Here is a 19,971-nt window from a genome sequence, read left to right on the forward strand (position 1 = left end):
TTATACCATTGGCCAGTGTAATCCAGCAATTTAAATACTGAATGAAGCCCACTAGTCTCCTATCAGATGGACACAGTGCCATCAATCCTAGTAACCATTTATCCCTATCATAAAGATATTGAATGCTGCTTGATGGAAGTTATTACAGTACTAGTGAATATTCATCCTCTTATTACAATTGTTATTTTCACAGATTGTTCCTTGGGTTACTTTGGAATAAACTGTTCCTCTGTTTGCAATAGATGCCATGGTGATGAATTGTGTAATCCCTATACAGGAGATTGTGATATTTTCCATTCTTGCAGATCTCAAGATTCTCCTGCTGTTTGTGAACAAGGTATCTTAATAAGGCTTTGAAACATGAAAGTGAAAGATCAAAAATGGAAGATGGGAAGAAAAAAGGATTTTTTTGAATAAAAAATTATATAATTTATTTAATTAATTTTGATATTACAGAACAATAGATTACTCCATATTATGGGTTGTTGTCAGCCCTAGTAGGTAGACCAGCACATGAAATCAATTCCAGAAGATGGCTAAAACTATTTTTATTGAAATTGGCTATAATAACAGCCAGTACAATCATGCTACATTTCCCCCTTCTTATAATCTAGTAAATTAAAGAAGCATCTGCCTGAGCTTCTTACAAATATTGTCTTGGAAAAGTACCTTGATTTAAGTAATATTTCACCCCCTTTTGCATATTTTTATCAAGCTCATCTTCCTCAATCTCTATGGTTTCTGAATTGATTTTAAATGTAGCTACTTATTTGTGCATCTACATTGTTGCATACGGAAAACAAAGTTTTCATTATTTTTCACCTATTCTTTATTTTATCTTTCTATTAAATAGCAAAAACAGACTGGTATTTCCTATAACAAGTATAGTACAAGTAGCCCTCATTTACTGATCACTTGTTCAGTGACTATTTGAACTGGGGACAGTGCTAAATAAGTGTATTTTTAATAATGCACAAATTTCATGGCACTCCATGGTCATATGATTGCAATCCAGGCAATTGGCAGCCATTTCGGCCTTACAAAAGTTTCAGTGTTCTGTAGTCATATGATTTCTATTTGCGACCTTTCTTGCTAGCTTCCCACAAACAAAGTCAGTGCGGAACCTGGGAGCCAAGATTGCAACTTGCTGTGATAAGTCCACTCCCCAAATTCCTGCAGTATACTGCTCTCTCCTTTGTACTTGTGCCAACCTATGCCTTCTTCCTTCAGTCTTCCTGTGTTTACGCCAACTCATATCCTGCACTTTCCCAAATTTGCATACAGACTGTGCCAGACCATCCAGAGCCTCCCCTCTACAGCATCTCTACGCTCCTTACCATGGATTCCCACTGTTTCTCACTTAACAACCCCACATGCATTGGGATTACAGCAGAAATTGCGACTGCTGTCACTAAGAAATGTGGTCACATGATACTGGGCTTTAAGATCACATCACTTAGTGGGAGCAATCCCACTAAGTTTGATGTCAGAACCTGTATATAAAGTGTAGATGGTATAAATATGTATTGAATCAAATCATGCCTATCTGCCTTTGGAATGGATACTGCTGGTGCTAACGCAACAGTTTTCCTCTCTTCATGGCCAAACCTTTGTGCTCCTTCACCAAAATTTGTTGTGGAAGGTTGGGAGATCCATTGCACACAATGAAGGGAATATCTATTTTCAATAAACAAGTATATGATGCAAAGAATTAAGCAATCCTAAATGTTGGTTCTTGTGTCATTCACTTTGTTAGTAAGCTCTGTTCCTTATTCGTTTTCACAATTACTCGAAATGGATAGTGTGTTCCCCCCAGTTACATTTGTTGTTAGTTGGATAGCTTGATATTGAAATTTACTTAAAATCAGGTGTATGTGCTGTTTGCTACAATCATCTCTATGGATTAATAACTTTTCTCAGTTGGTACCTTCTTTGTCCTTGTTGACTATTGCAGATTCAGGGATAGTGACAAATCAAGATAGATATAGACCATCTCTTGTTGGGAAAATGTTGTTTAATTATGAAAATGCAAGGTATAAAAGTAAATTTTGCTAGATATTAAACAGTGATTTGACATCTTTTTCTGTGTAGTCCTCCAGCTTTGAGTCTTTATCCTTATTCTTTGTTCTGGTTTGTTTTGTTCTGCTCTTGTTTTATATTATTCTCAGTGGTAATCAGTGTTTCTGTAGTTCTGTAATTTTTAATGTTCTTATTCTTTTTTTTCTAATAATGATCTGCCTCACCTATCTCAAGTGTCCTTCCTCCCTCCCTTCTGCTTTTCTCTATTGTGTATATATATATGTGCATGTGTGTACACACACACAAACACACACACACAATTAAACTAGTTTCTTTTGAGTCAAGGTCCCAGATTTTTTCTCTCGACACAAACATATACACTGAACTACTTCCTTTCTTCTGTGTCAAGTCCCAGATTTTTTCTTCTGCCTTCTCTTATACCATGAGTCTTTTAGTATAGCTTTTAAAGCTAGTTCATTAAACATGAGAAGGGTGAGATCTTCTAAAGTTACATATGTGAGAGGTATTTTTAAAATAAAGTATTTTTAAAAGATATTTTTACTCCTGTGATAGGCTTGCATTCCTCCTCATTATTTCAAATGCAGAAATTTCTGTAGTTCTGCTTTTATACACAGAAAAAAAGATGAATTTCCTCCACATACACAGGAGACAAGAAACTGAAGTTTCTCCACTTAAGTAAAAGAGATACTTATCTTTCTCCAAAATGCTCAAACAAATTCAGAAGTCTTGGAAGTTAAAGTATTTTTACTCATACCTTTTCCACAATTAAGAAAGTATCCTATTGCTTTTTAAACCTTTTCATAGTCTATTGAAAATGTTATTTCCAGAAAGTTCATGACAACTTTATAAAGACAAATTAAGAAAAGACACCAAGACTACTTTTTGAAAAAGGAAAAGATTGTTACTCTACTATGACATATTATTTTTGCAGTGTTTTAATCTTAGTATAAAGGCACTGACTAAAGACACTGACTAAAGATTTATATACATGGTTATTTAGTGTAGGTTGAATAAAATTTAGATATTTTTATAAGATGTTGCAGGTGATATTTCAGATGTAAAAGGAATATACAATTAAACAAAATAAATTTGGGAAGAAATGTGAATTGCAAAATTTTTCAAGCATTCCATTGGGATGAACCAATTTTAGGAGATGTTTTTGGTGGAATGTTTCGCGTAACATACTTGCAATAAATTTATTTATTGTATTTGTATATTATCTTTCAAGGTATTCTGAAAGCTATTTTTACAGAAATATCTACATAATAAATATTGGAAAGTATTTAATAGAAGAGAATATTTGTAGCTCAGGGTTATCCGAGCTTGGTGATTATATTACCTAATTTGGTAATGAAATGTCTGCTAGAAAACCACCAAGTTCAGAGAACCCCAAGAGGCCCCAAAATATTTAAGCTTAAAAGTGATGGTAATGATTATATTATTATCTTCAGCACATATACTTTAAAATTAACTCTTTACTTTCATTTGTGGTAGCTTTGAACAGTGTATGGTGCCCTCAATTTTCTGGCTGGACATACTGGGAAAAAAACTGCTATTATTTTAGTGCCGAGAAGGCATCCGATTGGACATCTGCTCGTAAACAATGTAGAAGATTCAGAAGTACAGACTTGTTATGGATCAACAAGAAAAGTGAAATGGTATTGATGTATATTGTGAAAAATTGGAAATTAGTTCAAAGCTGGGATATATTTTTTAAAGTTTGTATGTATATGAATACGTGTGTGTGATTCATTAGATTTTATTGCAAATTACCTTGAAATACATGTATATTATTATTATTCTCCTATCAGTTCACCAGTCTTTTCTAAGATTCTGTATATTTATGGTTTCAGACATTTAGGGTCCCTAGGTCTCATAGATTCAAAGAATGTTTTGAACATCTTTTTGAAGCTTTTTCTTCATTTTATACTTCTAATCTTTCTACCAGAATAATTTTCTTTTTCTTGGATATAATAATAAGTTTTGGTATATATGATTATTAGCATATATAGGACAAATTAAAGAGCAACCATGTGCCTTCTAAAAAAGAATAAATTAAGTAATTAAAAAATAGGAATGGCTGATTGACTTATAGTGTTTTGAGATTTAAGCTCTCTTAAGGGCATTTCATATTATCTCAAATTTAGGGCATTTTATTAAGAGATTCAGTCTCCACAAGCATTTGTTCCTTTGATTTTTTATTGTACTATATAGTTATATAGTGGCTAGGTAATTAACAAGTGTTGCATTATTCAAAAGTGATTGTAAAGTACTATTTGAGCAGAATAACTTTCAGTTTTTAGGCTGCTGCACAAACCTGTAAAAAGAAATGGCTACTTTAAAAGTATTTTTAATTTTTCATAATTTTCTGAAAAATGAATGGCAGGGAGGTATTGCATGATGTACAATATAGTATTGAATCATTTTTTAAATGTATATGGTCCTGTTAATTAATTAGCAGTAATTTGGACTATATATAATATACATTTGGGTGTGTTTTGTTTATTGCACTTAAGGTGATTACAGTTCATGAGCTTTTTAAAACTATTTTGCTTAGAAATAAATTGAGAAATATAGGGTGATTATGAATGGTAGTAAATCCAATTCATAAAGTAAAGACAAATCACCTTTCTGAGTATTTCAGTAAATTTAATTTTCATTTAAGAATATATATGTTATTCAAAAAGTCCTCAATTTGTGTTGAGCTAAGAAAAAAAAGTTTTTTTCTATTTTACTTCTGCATGGTATATGCTGCCCTCTTGTGTTAGAGATAAATACTTAAAATCACTAAAAGAAAAAAAAGAATTTTTGAATTATAATACAGCTGTATAATCTTTATTTATTTTTATTCTGCCTTTAATATTTTTTTTACAATAATACAAGGTGGAAAGCCTGGCCTAAATTGTAAGATATGAGGACTCATAAGCAGGTTTTTCATTTATTGATTAAAGTATATATTAGATTTATAAGATCAATTAAAAACTTGTATTTAAAAATAGGAAAAGTACAGTGCAGTATAGATATTTGGAATAGAAAAAAACAATAGGATAAAGGAGTGACAGAAATAACAATAAGAACAGAATTTACTTAACCCAAACATATCTCAGTAAAATAAGTTCCATTTAAATTTGCAGACAGTAGCACTACAGCTTCCACATATTATGCCGGAAAAGATATTCCTGATCTTGTCTAGAAATGCTTAAGTCTTGGGAGGAAAACATTTTAAAACAATAAAAATAGCAAAACTATTTTTAAAAACTTTAAAAACATTCAAGTCAGCACATACAAGAGCAAGATTTTTGCTCCATTAGTAATATAGCCAGGAAATGTGGCCCTTAAAACATTCAGCATCTCAGACTCAGGAGTGCAGCCAGGTTTTTAGAACCTTATGAAATGCTTAAAAGGGTTGGGGCCATTCTGAATTCTGATGAAAGGATGTTCCATAGAGCAGAGTCTACTGCAGAAAAATGTTCAACATCTGGTCTCCACATGCTGATACTCTTTGGCTGACGGGATGCTCATTCTGCTCCTGATTATATTATAATTTGATTATAATATTTTCTTCAAAATTTGTATTTTATTACAAATATAATTATTACAAAGATATCCACTGGGACAAGCCCATCCTACTCATGCCAACAGAGAAGGCTACTTCAGATCCTATCCAACTGTTGGTCCCAGAAGAGCCTTCTCTGTTGCAGTACCCACTCTTTGGAAGATTTTACCTTATATCTTACCTGCCCCTTCTGTAAGAGCCTGAAGACCTGTCGTTGGCCTGGGAACCAAATGGGGGAGTTCCACGCTGAGGTGAATACTGAATTGATAGCAGACTCTACTTCCCCCATCCCCTCCCAGGCTAAGACTCTGTGCTCGCCACCTGTCCACTTTTTTGGTTATCATAGTGATGTATTGTGCTTGGGTTCCTTTTTTATTGTTTATATTATTGTTCTATTATTTTCCTTATCATCTGTTTAGACTCCTTTCATTTTCTTCCTTTTTATTATTGTAAGCCACTTAGAATAGACCTATGGCAAGATAGGTGGCAAATTAATTAATTTGCATGCCATGGGGTGAACTCATATCCTCAATCCACTCCTGCCAACCTAGCAGTTGAAAAGAATGCAAATGCAAGTAGATAAATAGGTACCACTTTGGTGGGAAGGTAACAGTATTGGGTGAGATCATTCTGGCAACGTAACTGCAGAAATGTTTTCAACATACATACATATACAGTATATGAACAATTGTTTCTAGTAGTGATAGTGTTTGAATTGACTCTTTCTAAGGAATTATTTAAATGAATTTGTTTTAAATCAAATCAATTCTATTTCACAGGCTATTTAATTAGTCCTTTTCTTTTTCATACAATATAGAATTCACATTTGCCATATAAAGTTATGCAAAGTAAGGTTTAAGTTAAGGTCACATGTAGATTTGTTTGAGTATTTCCCAACATACACTAATTTATTTTATATATTAACAATTTTGTATTTCATTTAAAATGGAAATATAGATTCTTAATCTATACTTTTGGCATTTTCCATTTTTGAAACATCACAATAATGTGCCAAACAAAGAAATTCAAAATTTTCATTCTTCTTCTCTGTTGCAGATTATTCTAACACAAAAATAAAGTCTTCTTTCTATAAATTTTTGACAGGATTGGATACCACCTACAACCTCAGATGAGATTTTTTGGACTGGATTAAATAGTAGGAAGAAAACAGCTACATGGGTTTGGTCAGATGCAAGATCGGCAGCTAAAGAATTACGGTGGTAAAGTTAATTGTCTCCATCTCCACCTGAGATGAAGATCTATTTTTGGGGGGTGGGGACGTGATTTAGCATTTTCGTGTGTGTGTGTGTGTGTGTGTGTGTGTGTGTGTGTTTGTGCATTCATATTCTTATTTTTTTCATCCATTTCTATCTTGGATAATTTTTAAATCCCCAGTTAATGATATAAACATGAATATTGATGAAGAAAATCACTACTCTATTCTTAGAACTACACATAAGAGTCAAAAAACATATAAAGTTTCTCAGCATTTAGGTTAAAGAAACCAAGAGGACATAATATGCATAAGCTATGTAGAAGCTTATCTGAAACAACAAGATGGTATTTGGGATTAGCAAACAAAATAACATTTGTGAATATATAGTTCATCCATTTTAATTTTACCTAAAGAAATGCTTGTATTTATGATATATGTATAAATTCTAAGAATTCTAATGCTAATTTTTTTATTTGCCCAAAAATGTCTGTTTTAGATACAAAGATTTACAAAACTTACATGAAGGTTGGTTTTCTAATACTATAGCCTTACACTAATGTTTTTATTTGCTGTATTCTAGTGGTTTCCATTTTTTCATTCTCTTGTTGATGTTTCTTTTTTTAAATTATTATCTTGTTATTTCTCTGTTCCTCAGAAACCAATAATCCAAAATAAAAATACACAATGAAATATTTCTTTGGTTTTTCTTTCTCATCCAGGTTAAAATTGGAAGGGAATTCTTCTGGAAGATGTATAGGTTTTTCTCCTAATAATAAAACAGCTCTAAAGATAGAATGTTCTGAAGAATATAAGTGGATTTGTAAGAGAAAGGAAAGTAAGTAGAGTATTGGAGCTCTGAATATGACAAAGATACATAATTATAATTATAATTTTTCATTTATATTATGCTTGATATTAGTTATAAATATATTACTGTATCTTTCTTTTTCTCTTCCAGTTAATGTTCTTTATGCATGATGTGGCACAACAATATGTGTGCATCCTTCATTGCGTTTATAAAGCAATGAGTGTGTGCGCGCACGTTTGTGTGTGCATTTTTGGAGTTTTTCATAAACTTACATAAAATGTTTAACTTTAAATTACAGAAAATGTATGGTTACAAATTAATTATCTCAAAATGCTTTGAAAATATGATTTGTATTCTTAATGTAGGTTTTTCTATTTAAAATTATACATAGACAAAATCTGTAGGAGCAAACACAAAAAAATATGACAAAAATATAATCTAGCTATTATAAATAATAAATGCAAGACATTTGAAAACTTACTCAAACATTTTTTTTTACTTTTCCCCATTAGGGGTAGATCTTTTTGATCTCTATACTGATAAGTTTCTGTCAGGACCATTAGACCCAAAGATTTATACAACTCTTTCCACTGCTGTAGTAGACTGCTTAAGTGATTCCAGCTGCACAGGGATAGTGCAAGATAGCCAATTCTTTAGAAGAACAAGAGGTATAGATGAAATTACTGTATCTGATGAAAATGCATTCACATATAAAAAACGAGGTATGTTTATTTGTCTGAAATCAAAAACAGAAATATGCATAGAAATTTATTACCATTCTAAAAGTATTTGCAAATGTGAATCTTAAGGAATCCTTTATTTTCTTTTGGCATGCAAGAAAAATGAGTCTCTGTTCTCATTTACTTTTATTTTTTATAAAGTCAAATTCTAAAATGTATTTCTAGATTATTCTATTTTTTTTAATAATTTGATAAAATCTATTATTTAAGAGGTAAGGTCTTTATTCTTGGCACATGACAGCATCAAACCAAGTGTTTGGCTGATTTCATATAATTAAGCAGGCTTGGATCTTATTAATGCCTGGAAAGAAGACCACCAGGAAATCTAAGCACTGAAGCTTAAACTATGAAATTGGGTGGGGGAAAGGCAATGGCAAGCCATTTCTCTATGGAAAAAAAGAAAATTTCTGGACCTGCGATTTTAACTGTCAGGCTAGGCTTTTTGCTATAATACTGTTGAAAATTTGGGCAGAATTTGTGTTTTCCCTTCACATAGATGAGGAAAAGGATGACCAAATCATCAAGGAAAGGTTCAAAGCTGGAATAACTGTATATAGAGAGCACTGGAACAGCTCAAATTCAGGATAAGTTAAGTTTGGTGAACATATTGGTTAAAAAAAGGTTGTTTGCAGGTACATATATATACATTCACAATAAAAGGAAAGGAAGAGAAAAACCATTATATAGCATCTGTTCAGCAAAGTTTCTAAAATAATAACAAAAGGTACTTCTATAACAAACTATTTCTATTTCTTAATCCCAGAGATATTTGAAGCCAACATGGTATTGTTCTTGTTTATGTCAGCTTCTAGATGAGAGCACATAGGGGATAATCCTGTGCTTACTCTTTAGATGTCCAGTAGAAGAATACAAAAACATTAACTCATTGCTGGGGCAACAAGAATCCTTTTACTCTCATTCCACACAAAAATAAATTACAAGTATCCTCCTCTCCTCATGTTTTTGATTCATCAAAGCTGCACTTGTTTATTGTTGTTTATGTAGAAATTCCTATTATGTGTAGTCATATCAAATGTTTAAAGCTACCTTTGAACTATTCCAAAGCTGTCAATAGGCTCAGTGTTCTCCAGGCAGTAAATGTGTGTTAGCCTGAGTACAATGGATGAAAAGGAAGATTTTAATTTGTGATTTATAGAGACATTGTCAGGTGATACTTAAATACCTTGAATAAATTCATCTATTAAAAGCTAGAGGAATTGTGTTCTAGTTTTCTGAAGGTACATGGCAATGATCTGTCTGGACCCTTGTGTACTGTTTTTAAGAAACTCTGAACAATAGGTGTACAAGAGTTGCTCCTTTCTTTTAAAAAAAAAAGGAAAACAAGGATCTGGACAGGGCTGCTGAGACGATTATTAAGTGCTGGAACAAGACTTATATGGGCCCCTTCACCTACACATGGACACATAAATCAATAATATCATAATTGTACATGTATTTGCAAATATATTAAAAAGAGGGCAGATACTTCTGTAAAAGATAGTAAAAACAATAATGCACATTAATATATAAACAATAATGAAACAATATACATAAGCAATGAATTTAATACTAGATTGATTATAAGCTCTTTCCAATAGACTGCCAATGGCCTTGCCGGAATACAGTGTCTTTCTAGTTCTCACCAAGCCAAATAGCACTGCCTATGATTATTATTTCTCTCATGTTCTGGGAAGCAAATAAATAATTTTCGCCACTTTTTAGCTGGTGACCATCATTTTGTTGATGCAACCATAGACTTAGATTCTGAGCTAATGCTGCAATAAATCTTGTTCCAAAATAATCGACAAGGAAAACAAAATAATGCTTGTTTAACTTCACTCCAGACAAGCCAATCTCAATCATGTTTTTCACCATTTAAACTTCATAATGTTTGAATACTTTTGGGAAAAACCTGGTTATCTATATCTTTGGGAAATGTTTTAGGAAAGCCAATATGTCCTTTAATAACATAGTTTTCTATATCCAGTTGAGAAGGCACATCTGTTATAAGAAGTCCAATATCAATTCCAGTATTTGACCTACTCTTCTCTTCACTATGTCTGCCATGCCCAGATTCTGTAGACAGTGAAGTACTCTCATCACTAATATTCAATTGTTTCTCTAAAACTTTAAATTGAGAATTTACTTGATCTGATGTTTCTTGAAAATCCAAATTGGCCTCAGCAGACTCCAACCTTTTTTTCCCAGTTCTGCACTTGTCTCACATTGCTCTGAATTTAAAGTTTCATTTTGTTTAGTTTCACTTGTTTTTCATTTAATGCCAGATTGAAAAAGCATTTGTTGCCCCTTTTTATTAATTTCATCGTGTTTTTGTTTTTCCTTGTGTTTTTGAGCTCCAGATTTTTGAGATGACATTTCATAACCATTCATAAACTGAAATGAAATATAAAAAATATTCATAAATGAAATGAAATTAAATGTGCAAATTTAAATAAATAAGTAATGAAATTAAAATTCAATAAATTACATAAGTAACTGTTCACTGAGCTTCAGATTAATAAAAGTTATGTCTAAGAAGGCTGCAAGGCGGTTTTGCTATACACACAAAGTATAGAGTATAAAGTATATTTCCAATATTGTTTTTCTTTTTAAAAATTTGGTTTTGAAAAATTTAAAAAAAGTCCTCTTCCTGAGCCCCCTTTGTACCGGCTGCACCCCCTTCTCCTCACCCTTGGATCTGGAAACTATAGAACTGGTAGTCTGATACTGATTGAATGCCTTGATCACTAGAAAATGTAGATATGAAAGAATTAAGTCTTACTGCACTACTCTTTAGGTTTGGGAGGTAATATTATTTACAGATTATGCAAATGATGTGTATATAATATAACTTGAATTCAGCACAGCATTTGAAAAAGTCCACTATGACATTCTGGTCAGAGTCTATTTTATTATCCAGGTGGCATATTATTAGGTGGATTTGCAACTGATTTGCAGCCATACTCAGTGAGTACCCATCAACAATTCTTCATCAAGTTAAGGAAAAGTGTCATGTATAATAATATAAGCCACAGACCTAGGTCCAATATTTTTCAACATTCATGATTTAGATCAATAGGGTAAATTTATTAAACTTTCAGATCATACAAGAATGTGATAACTAATGAAGAATATAACATCAAAACTCAAAATGATTGTGGCAGGATAAGAAGCAGCTGTAAATTACAGAATGTAACAGATGTAGACTGCAAGTATCTAGTTTGATAATAATACAAGTAATAGCAACTAATTGGGACTTGGAACTCTATTGCTAAGCAAAAAAATCATACGATCATACCGGTTTTATGACATCAGTTCTGCTGTCATTGTTAAATGAATCACTTATGGTTATTAAGCATAACATCATGTGTCTACAACTTGCAACTTTCTGCCATAAGCACTGTCATAACTTTCAATATTTGCCAAACAGAGCAGTCATAAACATGGACTAATTCTACATGTAAAACTAAATCTTCAAAATCTCTTCCATTAGAATCTTAAAATAGTAGTTAATTACAAGCCGAGTATGTGTTTGCATTGTAACTTGTATGAATCATATGTGAGTGGATGATCATAAAATAAAAAACTAAAGTAATAGCTACATTCTGCTCTATGTTAGTTAGACTTCACCTTAGGTGTTATTTCCAGTTCTGTTTAGCATATTTTAAGAATTCAGACAATGGAATGGCTCCATGGAAGGGCAATCTGAGAACAGGAGAACAGATCTTATGAGGAGTAATTGCGAAAACATGCTACATGTAGCTTTAAGAAGATAAACTGGATATACATGGAGGTGTGGAAATGGAGTAATACCATTCATCTATCACACAAAAGAATGTGACCCCTATTCTAGAGAATAGGATGCAAATAATGGATTTAAAATATAGAAAAGTAGATTCTTTTGGGGTATTAGATAAAAATTTTGTTCAAATAGTTTGACAATGAGATCAATTCCCAATCAGCTGCTTTCTCCACATATGATATAGAAACTGATAGCTGAGAAGTTACTGGGGGGGATGTTCTGATTTAGATTTCTGCACTGAATAGAGATTACATTCAGCAACATGGCCACTTTCAATGATCCTAGGGTGATTCCTTTTACATAATGAGAGTATATGAATAAGATGAATCCTTCTAGAACCTTATCACATATTGGACTCAGAATTTGGTTGTAAGGAGAATTCTTGAATGTTTTTAAGTATATTATTTTTTGATATAATATGATTTGTGATTTTTTTCATAGAATGTTCCCCTGGTTACTATGGCAATAACTGTGCCTTTCCTTGTAAGAAATGCTATGGAGGATTCAGATGTAATTCATTAACTGGAAATTGCCCAGAAAGATTGTACTGCCATGGTCAATTCAAAGGTGAACTGTGTGAATTAGGTACAGTAGTAATATGTTCATCTTCATTTAAACTATTTCTTATTCTTTTCTGAATATAGCATAGATTCAAATGGCACACACTGTAAAGCTTTTGCTTGTGATGAAGGAAACAATCTGTTGCTAACTTTAAACCCTTTGTAAAATCACAGAAAGTAAACAGTCTAATTTTTCTATAAATGAACATTATAAAGTTGATTTTAGTTGAGTTTTATATATCAAAGATTATAATGTATTACAGAATCTAAGGGAATATCTTAAATAGTTATACATGTCTGCTGTGTTTTGTGTCAGTTGTGCCCCTTTACCACAGAACTCCCCTTGTTTTAAAACAAATTTAGTTTTTGTTCATGAGAATGTTTTGTGAAATGATGTAGCTGATGGATAGATTAATTGAGCCTTTATAATCGCTACGTATGTAACTCTACGTATGTAACCTATGTAAAATATAGAAGGTGCACATTTCAAAAGAAATCAGAATATGATTATTAGTCATGAACGCATTCACACATATATACAGGATTGGCTTTCCAAGAGAAAGTTTTTGCATGGAATTAGCAAGCAGATAAAAAGCCATGGGACTAAATTGCAGTTCAGTCTCAGAGCAAATCAATGCCACTGTGAGAACAAGTGTAAAATATATTAAAGAATGATAGGATTATGTGAAGTTCCAGATTTGAAGGCGGGGGGGGGGAAGCATGAGGAGCAAACATAGATTGTACTTGTAACTTTTAAAACAGTTACAGTATGCCTTTTCCCAAAATGTTCTGACTCCCTTCCATCAAGCATTTTATATTTGCAACTGAATATTTTCTGGTTTTGGCATTAGACTGTGGTCATCATTAACAACCTACATAGGCTGTAAGGTAAGAAAAACTATCATACCAACAGAATGAATTTTATTAGAACAACACTGGAAAAAAGAATATTAATCAGATGTGCATAGAAATGTAAAGTAAAAAGTTACATCAAAGAAGTATACTTTTCTATAGCTTCTGTACAATGAAAGGATTTTTTTCTGTGAATTTTAGATAGTCATATTATCTGTAACAGCTGTAATTTTAAATTGAATAGGATGAACAGTTAAGATTCCAGGAAATGCTTGCACTTTGCATTGCTGCATTCCTTCAGAATGTTTTAAGGTTATTTAAGATATTGTTTTATAAAAGAATATTAGGAAAATGAAGAGAACAATTTTGGATATTTAGTTTAGTGTTAAATTCTTTTAAAGTCTACTCCAATTTGTGTGGATTTTCTTTTTGCCTACTGATATAACTCTATTCAGGGACAATTAGTCATAAATATATCCATAAATAAAAATGGAAACACGATGTCTTATTTCCATTATTCAGCTTCTGTTAATCATTTAATATTCCCCTGAGCCGCCTATTCATCTAAAAATTCCTACAGATTAAAGAATAAAGTTGTGTGGCATATTAACTTCTCTATCTGGAAATCTTTGATGTCTGCTTCTGAGCACCATCCCTTCTCTTCAGGGGTGGGTTCCGGCAGTCACTAGTGGTGGTTGGCTCATGGCTGCGTGGCGGGCACATGCGTAGTGCAATAAAAATTGCTCTGCACATGGCAAAAGCAAAAAACAAGATGGCCGAGCCTATGGTGCCATCCGGAGAATCAGTTTGGAAGTGTGGCAGGCCTGGGTTGCTGCCGGTTCCAGCGACCCGGGCCACCAAATCACTACCTGTTCAGCCAAACTGGTCCAAACCGGTAGGAACTACAACTTCTCTTAGAAATAGGTTCATGGAGACAATGTTGAAACAAAATATGCAAGCTGCTTTTAGCAAACCTATCAGAATTTTCTGGTATTCATGTTTAGTAAAACAAACTGATGATTACTGCCTCTTGCTAAGAATGGATGCATTTACTTCTGCAAATGACCAAGAATAAACAAAGCAGTACCATACTCTTGAGATGCCAAACAGGTTCACAACTTTTCCTTACTCAGAATTTTACATAAATAGCTATTTTTTCCCAAGCATTAGAATTTAGAATAACAGAGTTGGAAGGGACCTTGAAGGTCTTCCAGTCCAACCTCCTGCTTAGGCAGGAAATCCTATACCACTTCAGACAAATGGATATTCAACACCTTTTTTTTAAATATCCAGTGTTGGAGCATTCACAACTTTTCCAGGCAAGTTGTTCCATTGATTAATTGTTCTAACTGTCAGGAAATTTCCCCTTAGTTGCTTCTCTCCTTGATTAGTTTCCACCCATTGCTTCTTGTCCTATCCGCGGGTGCTTTGGAGAATAATTTGACTCCCTCTTCTTAGTGGCAGCCCCTGAGAAATTGGAAAACTGCTAACATGTCACCCCTAGTTCTTCTTTTCATTAAACTAGACATACCCAGTTTATGCAACTGTTCTTCATATATTTTAGCCTCCAATCTTTGTTGCTCTTCTCTGCATTCTTTCTAGAGTCTCAACCAGAGGTGGGTTGCAAATCCCGGTGCTACCGGTTTGCTCGTGCTCACGTACACACTTGCTTGCATGCAATGCTTCTACGCATGTACAGAAGCATTCAGGTGGATGGGCGGAGCTTGCCGCCACCACCACTATTGGTTCGTCTAATCCGGGCCGAACCCAGAGCAAACCACCTGTGGTCTCAACATCTTTTTTATATTGTGGCAACCAAAACTGGATGCAGTATTCCAAGTGTGGCCTTACCAAGGCATTGTAAAATGGTATTAACACTTGATGTGATCTTGATTCTATCCTTCTATATAAGCAGCCTAGAACTGTGTTGGCTTTTTTGGCAGCTGCTGCTCCAATTTAAATGGTTGTCCACTAGGAATCCAAGGTCCCTCTCACAGTTACTACTATTGAGTAAGGTACCACATATACTGTACCTGTGCATTTTGTTTTTCTTACCTAAATGTAAAACCTTACTTTTTTCACCATTGAATTTCATCTTGTTAGATAGCGCCCAATGTTCAAGTTTGTCAAGATCCTTCTGTATCTTAAGCCTGTCTTCTGGAGTGTTGGCTATTCCTGCCAGCTTGGTGTCATCTGCAAATTTGATGAGTTCCCCATTTATTCCTTTGTCCAAATCATTGATGAAGATGTTGAAGTACTGCACCTAAAACAGAGCCTTGGGGTACTCCACTGCATACTTTCCTCCATGTAGATGCAATTCCATTGAGGGCTACACATTGAGTGCAGTTGGTCAGCCAGATACGAATCCATCTGGTGGTGATGCTGTCTAACCAACAGTTTTATACTTTATCTAGTAGTACCATGTTTCCCTGAAAATAAGACAGGGTCACCCCCTGTCACCCCCCCCCGAAATAAGCATTTGGCCTTATTTTTGGGGAGGTCTTATTATTTTGAGCTGCAGAGCATGAGGCTGGTTATTTTCAGGAGAGGGCTTATTTTAGCACATGCGCTCAAAAGCCAGATTGAGCTTATTATCCGGGGAGGTCTTATTTTCAGGGAAACAGGGTAGGTTATGGTCTACTTTATCAAATGCTTTATTGAAGTCCAAGTAAATTATATTGACAGCATTCCTCTGGTCCACTAATTTTATCACTTTGTCAAAGAATGCAATAAGATTAGTCTGTTAATGTTGGCTTTTGGTTATTACTTTGTTGGCTTCTAGGTGTTTGCTGATTCATTGCTTGATTATCTTTTCCAGAATCTTCCCTGGTATTGAGGTCAGGTTGAAGGTCTGCAGTTTCCTGAATCTATCCCCCCCCCCTTTTTTTAATGTGGGAACTGCATCAGCTCTTTTCCAGTTCTCTGGCAGTTCCCCGGTGCTCCAGGATCTTTGAAAGATATAGTTCAGTGGTTCTGAGATCTCATCTGCCAATTCCTTCAGAACCTTGGGGTGTAATTCATACAGTCCTGGTCATAAATATATAATTTTAAGAGGAAGGGAAAAGGGGGGGGGGAGAGAAAGAAGCCCCAGTTAACTGCAAGATTCTTTATCCATACAATATACAGATTTGCTTTTAAATTTTTCAATCAGCAAAATTTGGCTGTGTCTGAATTTCATGCAGCTAAATTAAATGTGGGCTTTTAATACTAAATATAATTTGAATATATATTAAAATGTTAAAATCTTGATCAGGAATAAAATTGTACATTGTTAATCTTTTCAGATAAAGGCACTGCTCTCACTGAATATATACTGTAGTTAGTATAGTTTTTAAAAATATTTTTCCAATTCAGTCTGTGTTATTTTTAGGCCTTAAAAATCCAAAATGTCCCCATAATGTACCATGGTGGTATTTTGATGGACATTGCTATTATTTTGAAAAGGAAAAAAAAGGGGACCATGCCTGGGCAGAAAATCGATGTTCCTACTACAAGGATTCACATCTTGTCCAGATTTCAAGTGAAAAAGAAAAGGTACACTAATTATTACTATTATTACTACTACTACTACTACTATTGTTGTTGTTATTGTTGTTGTTGTTGTTATTATTATTATACAATTGTATCACAGCGGCCAGTTGTTTCGCCGGATTTGGCATTGGTTACTAGTCGGGCCCCACCCAGGGGCCTAGGACGTCATAACGTATTTTCATAATATGCGTGCAGATCCAAGCAGTGCGGCTTTTTGCATTTGACTGATGGTGATTTTGTCAATTTTTAACTTTTTCAAATGTAATTCCAGTGCTTTTGGAATAGCACCCAGTGTGCCAATTACCACTGGAATCACCACTGCTGGTTTGTGCCATAGTCGTTGAATTTCGATTTTTAAGTCCTGGTATTTTGTGATTTTTTCATGTTCCTTCTCGGCGACCCTGCTATCACCTGGTATTGCGATGTCTATGATTGTGACCTTATTTTTCTCAACCAGTGTGATGTCTGGTGTATTATGCGCCAGTATTTTGTCCGTTTGTATACGGAAATCCCACAAGATCTTGACCATCGGATTTTCGGTGACTTTTTCATGCTGATGTTCCCACCAGTTTGTTGCTGTTTTAATATTATAATTTTTGTACAAATTCCAATGGATCATTTGTGCTACTGAATCGTGCCGCAATTTATAATCAGTCTGCGCGATTTTTTTACAGCAGCTGAGTATGTGATCAACAGTTTCATCAGCTTCTTTGCAAAGTCTGCATTTGGCATCATCAGAGGATTTTTCGATTTTGGCCTTAATGGCATTTGTGCGGATAGCTTGTTCTTGCACAGCCAGGATTAGTGACTCTGTTTCTTTCTTTAATGTACCTGTTGTTAACCATAACCAAGTTTGTTCACTGTCCACTTTATCTTTTATTTTTTCCAGAAATTGGCCATGCAGTGCTTTGTTCTGCCAACTCTCCATTCTTGATTTTATCACATCTTTTCTGTATTCTTGTTTCGTCTGTTGGTCCTTCAGTAGATTTTTGTTCTTTACTTCGATTAATAGATGTTCTTGACTTTCTTTTAAATAATCAGCCAGTGCATGTTTTTCTTCTTCAACTGTTTGCTTCACTTGTAATAATCCTCTGTCACCTGATTTTTGGGGCAGGTACAGTCTATCAGTATCACCACGTGGATGTAAACTGTAGTGCATTGTCATTAGTTTCCTGGTTTTTCGGTCCAAAATGTCCAAATCAGCTTGTGTCCAGTTAACTATAACAGCTGTGTATCTTATAACTGGTATTGCCCAGGTATTTATGGCCTTGATTGTATTTCCACCATTCAGTTTAGATTTCAAAATTTTCCTAACTCTGTTGGTGTACTCTCGCCTGATAGTAGTTTTTACTTCTCCATGCTTGATGTCCAACTGCAGAATGCCTAAGTATTTGTAGGCTTCATTTTCGTTGCATTTAATTAGTTGGCCATTGGGCATTTCAATTCCCTCACATGCAGTGATTTTGCCCCTTTTTATGGATACAGTGGCGCATTTTTCCATGCCAAACTGTATTGAAATATCGGTGCTGAATACTCGGACTGTGTTTGTCAATGATTGGATTTCAATTTCTGACTTTCCATAGAGTTTCAAATCATCCATATATAGTAAATGCAAATTTTTTTTCAGCTTCTTTGGCTGTTTGGTAGCCTAATTTCATTTTTTTTAAGATTACTGATAGTGGGATCATTGTGAGATGAAGAGAAGAGGTGAAAGTGAATCACCCTGGAAAATTCCTCGCTTGATATCAACCATTTCGTAGATCTCATTCCCTACTGCCAACTCAGTTCTCTATTGTTTCATCGCCTTTTCACTAAAGGATGTAATATTTTTGCTAATGCCAGTTGTTTCTAAGCATTTTATGATCCAACTATGTGGCAGTGAGTCAAATGCCTTTTTGTAATCAATCTAGACCATATTCAAGTTCGTTTTTCTGTTCTTACAATTTTCTAATATCATTTTATCAATTAGAAGCTGATCTTTTGTGCCCCTGCTCCTTCTTTTGTTGCCTTTTTGCTCTACTGGCAAGATGTTTTTTGTTTCCAAATAATCCATCATGTTATCTACAATAATGCCTGTGAGTAATTTGAAGGTTGTTGGCAAGCATGTTATTGGTCTGTAGTTTTCAGGTGTTGTTCCTTTAGTTGCATCTTTCTGAATCAAGTATGTTTTTCCAGTTGTCAACCATTCATCAATTTGGCCCTTTTGTAAAATTTCATTCAGTTGCCTGGCCAATATTGCATGTAAACTGGTCAGATATTTGAGCCAGAAACCATGTAATTGGTCCTTTCCAGGTGATGTCCAATTCTTTACCTTTTTAACTCGATTTTTGACCATCTCAGTTGTTATTTCTAATACTTGTATTTGTTTGTTGCCAATGCTTTTCTTTAAAAAAAGTAAACAAAAATCTAAATTGTAATCTTAAAATAGCAATGGCAAACCTTTTGGCCTTGATGGGTCAAAAGTTCAGAAAATCTGTAATTTGAGTTTGTTGGCATGTTACCTCTGCCAAACAAAAGAGAAGCAATTCTCAACACTCCTCCCCCATTTAGAATAACAGAGTTGTAAGGGACTTTGGACGTCTTCAACTCCAACCCCCTGCTCAAGCCTAACCCTGTACCACTTCAGACAAATGGTTGTTCAATCTCTTCTTTAAAACCTTCAGTGTTGGAGTACCCAGAACTTCTGGAGGCAAGTCATTCCACTGATTAATTGTTCTAATTGTCAGGAAATTGTCTCCTTAATTCTAGGTTGGTTCTCTCATTGATTAGTTTCCATCCATTGCTTCTTGTCCTACCTTCTGGTGCTTTGGAGAATTGGTTGACTCCCTCTACTTTGTGGCAGTCCCTTAGATATTGGAACAGTGCT

The 19,971-nt window shown here is 34.2% G+C and overlaps 1 protein-coding gene across 1 annotated transcript in view; it reads left to right on the forward strand.

The window, feature by feature from the left end:
- The window catches only part of LOC148048078 (uncharacterized), a 131,907-nt gene that overhangs the window by 16,117 nt on the left and 95,819 nt on the right, over positions 1 to 19,971 (forward strand). The window contains exons 5-11 of the mRNA XM_087708231.1: positions 194 to 337; positions 3,535 to 3,698; positions 6,701 to 6,816; positions 7,532 to 7,647; positions 8,133 to 8,342; positions 12,604 to 12,747; positions 16,945 to 17,108. Of these exons, the coding sequence (XP_087564357.1) occupies positions 194 to 337; positions 3,535 to 3,698; positions 6,701 to 6,816; positions 7,532 to 7,647; positions 8,133 to 8,342; positions 12,604 to 12,747; positions 16,945 to 17,108 (1,058 nt within the window). The remainder of the gene's footprint in view (positions 1 to 193; positions 338 to 3,534; positions 3,699 to 6,700; positions 6,817 to 7,531; positions 7,648 to 8,132; positions 8,343 to 12,603; positions 12,748 to 16,944; positions 17,109 to 19,971) is intronic.

The sequence above is a fragment of the Thamnophis sirtalis genome, unplaced genomic scaffold, assembly GCF_051295495.1.
Source record: "Thamnophis sirtalis isolate CommonGarterSnake01/CBP01778 unplaced genomic scaffold, rThaSir2_p1.2 scaffold_3, whole genome shotgun sequence".
In the NCBI taxonomy this organism is placed as follows: Eukaryota; Metazoa; Chordata; class Lepidosauria; order Squamata; family Natricidae; genus Thamnophis; species Thamnophis sirtalis.